This window comes from Tenrec ecaudatus, chromosome 14 (assembly GCF_050624435.1).
Source record: "Tenrec ecaudatus isolate mTenEca1 chromosome 14, mTenEca1.hap1, whole genome shotgun sequence".
In the NCBI taxonomy this organism is placed as follows: Eukaryota; Metazoa; Chordata; class Mammalia; order Afrosoricida; family Tenrecidae; genus Tenrec; species Tenrec ecaudatus.
The window spans coordinates 87254106-87265445 of record NC_134543.1 but is presented as its reverse complement, the minus strand read 5'-3'; the positions used below and the strand labels follow the sequence as shown (position 1 = coordinate 87265445).

At 39.1% G+C, this 11340-nt stretch overlaps 1 protein-coding gene across 1 annotated transcript; it reads right to left on the bottom strand.

The window, feature by feature from the left end:
• Nucleotides 1–2858: 2858 nt before the first annotated feature.
• On the bottom strand, nt 2859–3806 carry LOC142426668 (olfactory receptor 4Q3-like). Its single transcript, XM_075532252.1, has one exon. It carries the CDS (start codon nt 3804–3806, stop codon nt 2859–2861), a length of 948 nt encoding a protein of 315 aa, XP_075388367.1.
• Nucleotides 3807–11340: the final 7534 nt, after the last annotated feature.

The window sequence follows — 11340 nt, the reverse complement described above, 5'->3', positions numbered from 1 at the left end:
CCCTTCTGATAAACCATGGGCTTGATCTGGTTTTTAATATTTTCTGTGTTTGTTTGTTTTTCAATTTGGGGTTTATCTCAGTTGCATTTTGTCATTTTGGTTAGCCTTCTTGAATGTTTCTTACATGTTTATCTGTTTTTTGGTATAAGAAAACCAGGATAAATGAACCTATAGAGACAACTACTAAAATAAAATATGGTGGATGGGGGTGGGGTGTGTGCAAAGGTAACAGGGAGCTGATATCAAGGAGTTCAAGAAGGAAGAAAATGTTTTGAAACTGATTTTGGGTAGCAATTATACAATATTGCTTGATGTTATTGGACTATGGAACGGTGTAATGTCTGGATTATCTTCTAATAAAATGGTTTTGGGGAGAAAAGAAAAGAAACGAGGAATGCTAAAGAAGCCCTGGAGATTCATGTGCCTGCAATGTGCCCGGTTGACACTACCAACTCTCTGGTGGTGGTTTCCTCCTGTCTGTTCTTCTGGCTATTCATTATAATGATAGCAATCCTGTGAGAACATTGAGGGGAATTAAATGTAAAGAGGGGCATTTGATCTGCAGTAGGGATGCCACTCCAATCCTTATTCATCCTATATAAAAATTATTCCTGATCTACAGGAGTAGATCAGACAGACATAAGATTTCTTAAAGATAATGTCATTATTCTCATCATAGAAATGAAAATTCCTTCTTTTTCCAAAGATAAGGAAAGTTCTGATATAAATTTTACTAATAGGAGTTTAAATTTTTCTCCTGAGGTTTGCTTTTCAGCTAATCAGAAAACAACGCTCCTTGACAGATTTGAAAATAAAATGGATTAATATAAAATATACTTAAAAGTGTATTTTTATCTTTTCATCTAATAAATTGAATAAGTATCTTTCTATAGCCTATAACATCTATTGAAAGAAGCTGTATATCAGAAATAGCTAAATATGTAAGTGACCATAATTTTTTATAACCTATCTCTGGAACACTTAAAGGGGATCTCTGGTGGCCTAATGGCTAAGCAGTTGCTAACCAAAAGGTCTGTGGTTCAAACCCACCAGCCACTCCCTGAAAGAAAGCTGTGGCAGTCTGCTTCCATTAAGATTTGCAGTCAGGACAATTCTTTGGGACCGTTCTGCTTGTCAGGATCAACCTGACAACCACAAATGCTTTTCTGTTGTTTGTTGTTTTGGGAGCTTTTAAACATACATAGTGGCAATTGAACAATTAATCCATATGATTTATATAAATAATCTTTCTGGAGAACAATAGAGTAGTTTGATCTTTGTTTTAGAAAATGACTAGTTTCATCAGCTGATTAGACTTTTTCTAAGTGGCAACTCTGAATTCCTTGATAACAGTGAAGGTGGGTGATATGACAGACTGCTCAGAGCAATTTGAAGGTTCGGTGGTAAGAACTATGAGTAGCTACAGGTCCGGGACCAGGTGAACGAGTGCTATAAGTCACAGAGGTTTGTTTTGTTCTGTTCTGTTTTGCTTGTTTTATCATTTCCTTTAGAGCTCAAAGCTCATGAACCTTACGTTCAACGAAAGAGCCAGTGTGTAATCTCTAAAGATACTCAAGGAAAAAACAGAAGATGTAATGACAGGTCTCCCCTAGAAAAGCCTCTACAACAGAATACTAATAGCTTCTGTAATCCAAGGACACTCGGCCTTTCCGTCTCTCGTACATAAACTTGTTTGAAGGCATCTGATCGTTCAAGTGAGTTGTTCAACTACATTTCTGGAATTTGGCACAATATAAAGCATGGTTCCGTGGTACGTATTGATATATGGAGAACAGCTAGTTCTATTTTAAGGGTGTAGTAGAGGCAAGGAAAAACAGAATTCACACAGCTTCAGGATAAACTATGAGCAGCTATAAGAAGGAACTGTCTGACTGCTGTTGTTGTAACTACTAAGATCTCATCGAATTGTTTCTATCTCAGCAACTCTAGGAAAATGAGAACAAAACACTGCAACCTGCAGTACAACATGTTCTTCTGTGTAAGGCCGTTGCTGCAACCACTGGATCAATCCAGCTCAGGAAGAGCCTTCTTCTTGTTTCCCCAAACAAAATGTCCTTCTCTAGGACTGCTCTCTCCCAACATGTAGGGGCTGTTAATTCTTAGAGGAATAAGGAATACACGGAGATATAATGTATTTCACTTGAGTGGAATTAAGAGGATAAATGAGTTGAATAGATGCATTTGAAATATTGGAAATACCTTGGACTGCCAGAAAACAAACAAAAGGGTCTGTCTTCGTAGAAATATAGTCTGATGTTCTTTGGAGGTGAAGATAGCAGGACTCTGTCTAGTGTACTTTGGACATATTGTCAGGAGAGGCTAGGCCCTATAAAATCACTTTATGATTGTTCAAGTAATAGAGCAATAAAAAAGAAGATAACCCTTAATTAGATGGATTGATTGACATGGTGGCTGCAACAATGGGCTCAAACATAACAATTGTGAGGGTGGCCCTGCACCCAGCAGCATCTTTCATTCTGTTCTACAGAAAGTCATTGAGTCAGAGCTGACTTGACTGCATCTAACAGCAACACGTGTAGACAAAAGGAATCGGATGGTTGATTTTTCAAGTGTCCTCCAACCGTCGTACTCAACGAATTCCTGTTATCATTCATGATCTAGTAAGTGCTTCTGAGTTTTCTGTGTAATATTTAACACTCAAAAAAATCCACCTGTGCCCGCCAATTATAATCCAGAGCAGTGTGTTTTAATTTTTAAGCTGTTTTGGTATTTATCCTAAAGTTACCAAATTGGTTTTCATTCATTCAGTTATCTTCTGGTACTCCGTGAGTTGAGAGCCTTCCAAAGAACATGTTTTTCAAGTCCTCTCACTCAGTTCATGCTTCCATATGGTAGCAAAAGATCACATGTTTTTTCCTCAGCTTCTGCATAGCTGTCTTCATATCTGCATTTCTGAGTGTGTAGATAAGGGGATTCAGCATGGGAGTGATCACTGTATAAAATACAGAGAATACCTTATCCACAGAGAAGCTGCAGAAAGGTCTCAGGTAAATAAATACACATGGCACAAAGATCAGGCTGACCACTGTGAGGTGGGAGGCACAGGTAGAGAGGGCCTTGATCTGGCCCTGTCGGAATCGAGTCTTCAGAGTCATCAGGATGACAGCATAGGAGATGATCAAGACCAAAAAGCAGATGAGAGATAGTAAGCCACTGTTGGAGATCATCAACACCTCTACCACGTAGGTATTCATACAGGCCAGCTTGATGACTTGTGGGACATCACAGTAGAAGTTGTCCAGTTCATTGGGGCCACAGAAAGGCAACTGGATAACCAGTATGACCTGTGTGATGGAGTGGATGAAGCCACCACACCAGCAGGCACAAACCAGCTGAAAGCATAGCTGGCGGTTCATGATAGTCAGGTAGTGCAAAGGATTACAGATGGCAACATATCTGTCATAGGCCATGACTGTCAGCAGAAACATCTCACTGGCTCCCAGAAAGTGAAGGAAGTAGATCTGAGCCAGGCATCCTGAAAAAGAGATAGTTTTCCCCTGTCTTAAAAAATCTGCTAACATTTTGGGCACTGTAACACAGCTCAGGCATAAGTCAATGAAGGAGAGATGGCCCAAAAAGTAGTACATGGGAGACTGGAGTAGGTGGGCATCCGCTCGCACAGTCACCAGTATCAGGAGGTTTCCCAGGACAATAGCCAGATAAACCATAAAAAATATTAAGAAAAGAAATAATTGCAGCTCCCAAGAGGATGATAGGCCCAGAAGGACAAATTCTGACAGTTTAGAGTTATTGCCTTTTTGCATACAGTCAAGAAAACTGGGTGACCTAGAGAAGGTGAGGATGGAGGGGTGGGGGTGGGGTGAATTGGAACAAGAAAGACTTAGGTAAGACAATGGAAATATATATGCATGAATTAGCATATTATGGGCATTATTAGCACAGGCATTTGTAAAATCATATTCCAAAATTAAAATAACTTCAAGTCCTGAGAGGTAGAAGATGTACATTCCTATACAGATATAACACATAGAATATTTTTCTCTCTTCTGATATAAATATGATACATTTCTGAGTTTTCATTAACCATAAGTATACTTTAAGAGAAATAATTGATACATTAAGACAGTCATCTTTCTCCTGCCATACATTTACCCCCATGATTGGACAAAAATATCTTGGATCACAAATAGAAACACACACTCCACAGAAATGGGAGTGTGAGTGCAGACCCCACCACGGCACACCAAACCCTGAGGGCAGTGTAATGAATTGGAGCAACTCATGAACAGAGAGGTCGACAGGGCTTGCCCCAATCAGAGACAACTGAACACCCCACCCCACCCCACCCCACCCATAGAAGTATGTGCGACAGAGGACAACACTAAACCTACAGGTTGAGAAGAGGGGCTGTCCTGTAATAGCCATACAGAAGCAAACTAAGAAGGAAAGAGAGAGAGTAAGGGACTACCCCAGACCGACACACCCATCCCTGAGGATGATGTCTCTGCATGAGCATCTAAGGCACAGGAAGGACTGACTGTAGGGTTGACAACAGCTCGAGACATGATGTCTCCCTCACTGGAGCACACCATGACAGAGCTAGATACAGTGGATACACTGGGGCCAGTGAGTCCAGTCTGAACCCACATAGCAGGGCGAACCAAGAAGTGAACATAACAGATCAGCAATGGGAGCAAAGTCAAGCCCCAAAAGCCCCCGAGGAGCCCCAAAATAGTTCAGGGTGGCTAGTTCTTTTTCTTTCTTTCCCCTCTTTTTAGTCAATCTTTAGTTTTCTTTTCCTTTTTTGTCTCTGTTATTGATGTTTTGCCTGCCTATATAAGAAAGGCATGGGAAGCAAGTTAGAAGAAAGTAATGGGGGAGGAGAAGGCAGTGGAAAGGAGTGGTAAGCAAACAACACCAAAGATACGGGGAACAACTAGGGAATTAAAAGCAACAACCAGGAGGACATAGAGATCTTGGTGGTGTTGAAGCAACAGCAAACTATCTGAGAGGAATTACTAAGAGGTAGAAGAAGGATGAGTGTGGTGGTGGGACAGGATGAAGGCAAAAGGAAACAGGAAAGATCTAGGAAGCAAAACTACGGCTAGAGGTATAAACATAAGTGTGCACTTATGTAAATGCATAAATTCATAAAAATAAAGATATGGGCCTATGTATCTATATATTTATATGGCAATACATTGAGAATGGTCTTGGGCCTCCCTCAACACAAGAACACTTTATTCTAACAACCTGGCATTCTGTGATGCTCACCCTCCCAACATGATCGCCAAAGACAAAATGGGTGCATAAGCAAATGTGGTGAAGAAAGCTGATGGTGCCTGACTATCAAAAGATATAGCATCTGGGGTCTTAAAGGCTTGAAGTTAAACAAGTAGCCAACTAGAAGAAAGCAACAAGCTCACATGGAATAAGCACACCAGCCTGTAGGACCATGATCGTGAAGTGTCAATAGAATCATGGAACAGGCACCAGAAGACTACCACTCCCACACCCGCAAAAAACAAACAAACAAAAAAACATTGTTGAGAAGGAGGACGGTAGGAGCCGAGACTCAAAACCCATCTGTAGACAATAAGGACATCCCATTACAGAAGTGTCACAAGGAAGGAATGAGACAGCTAGGGCCCAGTAAAGCACCTATGAAATACACAATATTCTTCTGGTTCTTTGAGACTTCCTCAAACCTCCCACCCTACTCCCCCACTATCATGACCCCAGCCCTGCCTTTCAGTTCTGGCTAGACTGGAGCATGTACACTGGTACAGATAAGAGCTCACAGCACACAGAATCCAGAATCAGATAAATGCCTCAGGAATAGAAATGAGAGTAGTGACACCAGGAGGTTAGGGAGAAGGTGTGAGGGATGGGGAAGGGAGGAAGGGAGAAATTATCACAATGATTGATGCATAATATCCCCACACCTGAGGGATGAAAAGCAGAAACCTGAGTGAAAGGAAACAGCGGTAGGTATAAGATATGAAAACAATAATAATTTAGAATTTATCAAGGACTCAAGAGGGTGGGAAATGGGGAAGGGAGGGATAATGAGGAGCTGATACCAAGGGCTCAAATAGAAAGTAAATGCTTAGAACATAATGATGGCAACATCTATACAAAAATGCTTGATACAGTTGATTTATAGATTGTTATAAGAGCTGTAAGAGCTCGCAGTAAAATGATTTAAAATAAAAAGATTACACGTGGAAGAAACATATGAAACAGTTCTACTTTGTAACACATAGGGTTTCCATGAGTCGGAATGGAGTGAATCTGTTACAAACAGGAAAACTTAGAAAACTGCGGGGCGGGGTAGATGAAAACGGTATGGTATGTAATTAAACACATTCCAAATTTTACTCAGGAAATGGCATCTGTGATGCACACAAAAAAAATCAGCATTAATACAGTTTTTGAGTGAAGTGATTCAGAATTAGTAGATTTCCTCTAGATCAAGGTTCTGTTGTCTAAAACAAGTTTTAGATAAAAATGAAGTGAGATAAAATTTGTTTTGTCTGCTCTACTTTACCTGTTCTCAAAACCAAAGCTAAACTCACTGCCAACAAACCAATGCCCTCTCAGAGCAACCTGACAGGACAGGATGGAGCATCCTGTTGATTTCTGAGACTGTAATTTTTCATGGGAGTAAACAGCCCCATCTTTCTCGTCACCCATTAAAAGTTACTTGGTAAAATCATTCCTTCTGAAGTGTTAGGGATTTACATAAAGAATGAAGAAAATATCTAAATTAAAAAGAAAATCTTAATGACAAGAACTCTCTCAAAACATCATTTCAAGTGGGAGAGAGTTCTGAGGATCAGGACACTTATAGATGATTTTCTCACATTACATATGTGGCCATCCTCCACCTGTGTGTAGAGTAGGTGCACTTGCTTCTAGAGACTCATAATTGAATGAATGGGAATATAAAATAAAGTGAAAAGAAGCTGGGAAATCATTTGTTATCATAATACAGCTATACTTTAGTCCTGCTTTATTCAAGTTTTTCCAATATCCCAAAGATTATATATTTTATTATATATGATAATATAACAGTCTAGTGCTCTTTCCACATAAATAAATTACCTACTTTACAAGGATCAAACTCTCATTAATATTCTAGATCTCATTTCCAACATCATCTTGGGAACATTTGAGTCTAAGAAAGAACTACCAAAGTCTTACGAAGAGGTGTCTGTGAAGCAGAATCCCTGGCCCTGCAGTGAGTTGACTCTACAATATGTTTGAAAAATGACATAACTTGTTCTCAAAGTGAAGAGTTAGTATGCAATTGGCAGTTGCTTGTATTTTACACTTATTATTTACACAGTATATATGAAGAGAAAGGTAAGTGTTTATTAAAACACATGAGAAAAAAGTAACACATCAGAAGAATTGATTAAAAAAGGAATGTGTGCAAAACATTATAAACAAAATTTCTATAAAACAAAATATGCTTAAGCCTTAGGCTATGACATTTGTTTAAAGTAATATATCACATTAGAAGCATTTAAGTATGATAAACAATTTTAGAAAGTTCCTAGGATGTTACTGCAATAGGATTTTAACTAATATTGATTACATACTTATATTTTCCTAAGATAAAAATAGGCAACCCTTTACTTTGGTTGTTTGCATAGTAATCAAACTAAGAGCTGAATTCCAATTAATCTAGAATTTTCTTACTGACTTGAGGAGTTTTCTACCTTTATGTTCTATAAAAGCATCATGTCAGCAACACAGAACGTTCGATTTGGGTACTAATAAAATTTCCATTTTGGGTAATGACATCTTTGAGACAATATTTTTCTGAGATCTCAAATGATAGAATAAAACTTGGCCTTTAACGGTGAATAGTAAAACACAGCAATATACTCATCATCGTGAATGAATGTCCATCTCTTATGTCCTACAGCAAAACTTTTAACATCAAACACCTCCAGGAGCAACAGAAGCAATATGTAAGAGTGGCAATTCTATTAGCATGAACAGTTCATGTTTCACAAGTTAAAGATAACCTAGAGAAATTACAGAGAAAGACAATAAAAATGTTTTTAACTTAGCAAAATAAGGCCAGAGAGTTGAGAACATTTAAGAAATGAAAGATTTTATGGAAGGGTGCAATGTCAATTGGAGAAGATGTAATCAAAGGCTACTAAGGAAAAACAAATAATTATTCTGTAGTTTTTCTAAGCAGAAGCCTATCAGGAACATTTGAAAGAACAAATTTTCTCTCATGGGAGTTGTGCAGGTTTTTTATTTATACTATATTACACTTAAAGATTGTGCATGTTGATTTGTATCTGTGTTGAACTGAAAGTACTCTATCTTACAGGAAGAAATGGGGTCATAGCCAGGACAGAGCACAAGTTCCATGTGATCTCCTATTGGCCATATTGGCCATATGTACTATGTTCTGTAATTTCTGCTGAAACACCAGGAAGTGGTCACCACTAGTTGGGAGATGGTTCCCGTGATGAAATTTTCTGCTGAGGACATGGTCTTTCTTTTAAACATCTTGACCTTGTCTGCAATATTACATTTTACGTTGCATTGGATGAGGAAGTGAAGAGGATTCAGTAAAAAAGAAACTAAAATAATTAAAGGAATAGAAAATAGGATCTAGAAAGGACTTTGGTATTCTTACAAAAATATGAACATCACCCATTGCTTTTTTTAAGTCTATATTTTTACGTAAAGTCCCTATCTTATTCAAATCTACCAAGATACTATCGGTCCTAGACTTCTCTGCTGATATAAGAATGTCAGTGCTCTTCAAATAGTCTAAATTGTATAACAACAAAATCCAGAATATTTCCTAAATCTAAAACTGATGGATGCAAAGACATTTTTAAGAGAGGACAACAATAGGGAAAAAACAGTACCAAATATGGAAAGAAGGGCCAGGCTTTGGGTGGGGCTTTAAATTAATTTATCTGAAAAGCTTAAATCATTGCATGTCAGAAGCTATATGGTTTCAAGGTGAAAAAAAAAAAGTTACCCTGCCATTCATCCCACCAGCCTCCTCTTCACAGTTAAGTCAGTAGAATGAGCAAACCTTAGATGAACATCGCAGTTGACCGTCTGTACCCTGACTGCTTCTTTATAAGTCAAACCCTTGTTAAGGGCTGGCTATTAGGCTTGGAAGCATCTCATGTCCCCAGGGCTCTGGCTGAAATACAAATGTGCACTGTCCTTATGCCTCCACTGAGGCTAATGAGCACTGGGATTCCCAAGGCTGCTGCTGTCTTAATCTCAGTTCTGACTAGAAAGCTGACCTTGGGCTTTGCAAACTCAGAACAACCCAACCTGATTATACAACACAACCCACTCTTACTCTGTTTGGATTAAGTTAATAATGTATGTATACCACCCTTTTCACACCTGAATATAATGATTCTCCCTAGTTCATATATCATCCATGCTCCCTGGAGTGGGCTGGGCAGAGGGTCAATGCAGAATTTTCCCTAAGACGTGTAGAAGTAGAACAAATCTCTTCAAAGTTTTAGAGAGCCTTATGATGGCACCTTAATCTCTTGATGATGCATAAAGCAATTTATCTAACCATTGTTTGTTCATGGATCTTATCCAGAAATAGTTGGTGTCCTTAGTAACTGAACATTACTTAGGGATCCAAACTTTATGGAGATAAGCTGAATCTCCAAAATTATTGCCCTGAGATAATCTTTAAACCTTAACATTAAAAATATCGCCAATGCTTTGTTGCTGTTTTCAGTGCTGCTAAGTTGGTTCTGACTCACATCACCTTTCTGAACATCAGAATGAAATCACTGGTGTGCAGGAGCCCCCTTATCCAGCCATGGTGTCAAGCCACCTACTTCACAGCTTTCCTGCCTTCTGCTAAAACTACCCTATGTTTAATGTCTTTTCCCAGTAGTGATCTCTCTTGAAAACATGTCCAAAGTATGTGTGCTAAAGTTCACCATCTTCTTTTCTAAGGAGTATTCTGCATTCTAGCTGTGCTTCTTCCAAGATGGTACTTTCAATATTCGTCACAAACACCATAATTCAAATGTATCAATTCTTCTTTTCTCTTCCTTATTCAATGTTCAACATTCATATGTACATTTAAAACACCGTGGTTTGGCTGAGGCATACCTGAATCCCCAGAGTGGCATCTTTGCTCTTCAACACTTTAAAGCAGACTTGTGCCACCGATCTGCCAAGGGCACTATGTCATTTGATCTTTTGACTGCTACTTGCATGCACCTTGATGATGAATCCAAGCAAAAACAACTTTAATCTTTTCTCCATTTATGAGGATGCTGTCTATTGGTCCAGTTATGAGAACTTTCGTTTTCCTTACATCCATAGTAAAGCTGCAAGCTTTGATTTGTCGTAAGTGCATTAACCTGCAACAACAATAACAATAATCTACAACTCCATGGCTAATGTTCAGACATTTTGAGAGGTAGCGTAAGCCCATTCTTTTGCTACAGTGGTACAGTGACTATATTGCTTTCATATTATTTGATATTCCTGCATCATTCAATATTTTGCCTATGTTGTTTTTGTCAGGTACTAATAAATCAATTATGACTATATGCAGGGGAATGAAACTGCATGGTTCTGAACTCTTCTCACAATTGAGGTTATGCTTGAGCCGATTGTTGTACCTACGGTGTCAATCCATCTCACCGCGGGTCCATCTCTTTTTCACTGACCCTCTAAGTTCCTAAGTATCATGCCCTTTTCCAAGTACTAGTCTCTCCTGATAACATGGCCAAAATGTGTAAAATGGAGGCCTTCATGAAGAGATCACTGAAAATATGCATGTGATATCAAAATGTGGTGAAGAAACTAGATGGTGCCAGCTATCAGAAAGAATAGAGTCTGGGGTCTTAAAGGCTTATTTTCAAACAAGCAGTACACCAGCCTGTATGACCCATGGATTCTAAATAATATACATATATACTCGTGTATAAGCCGAGTTTTTCAACAAGAAAAATGTGCTGAAAACTGGGGTTCGGCTTATACACGGGTCACTGGTACCCCAGCAAGGTGTAACATCTCGCTGGACTCCTCACCCCACCCCCATCCCCACCCCAGGTAATGGGATGAGTGCCTGTTATCTCACGGGTGATTGCCATTTCTCCACTGTTCATTCAAAGCCCCACTGACACTGCAGGGCTTTGAATGTTTGTTTATTCACATCTAACCAATCAGAGCCGTCCTATAACGTGGAGGGCTCCAATTCACAGAAGCACCCATAGTGATTCACTTACATCAGCAGCTGAACTGTTAAGAATGTGTCTGTGGCTGTGCTCCATCTCTCCCCTCTGGTCTCTGTGTTAA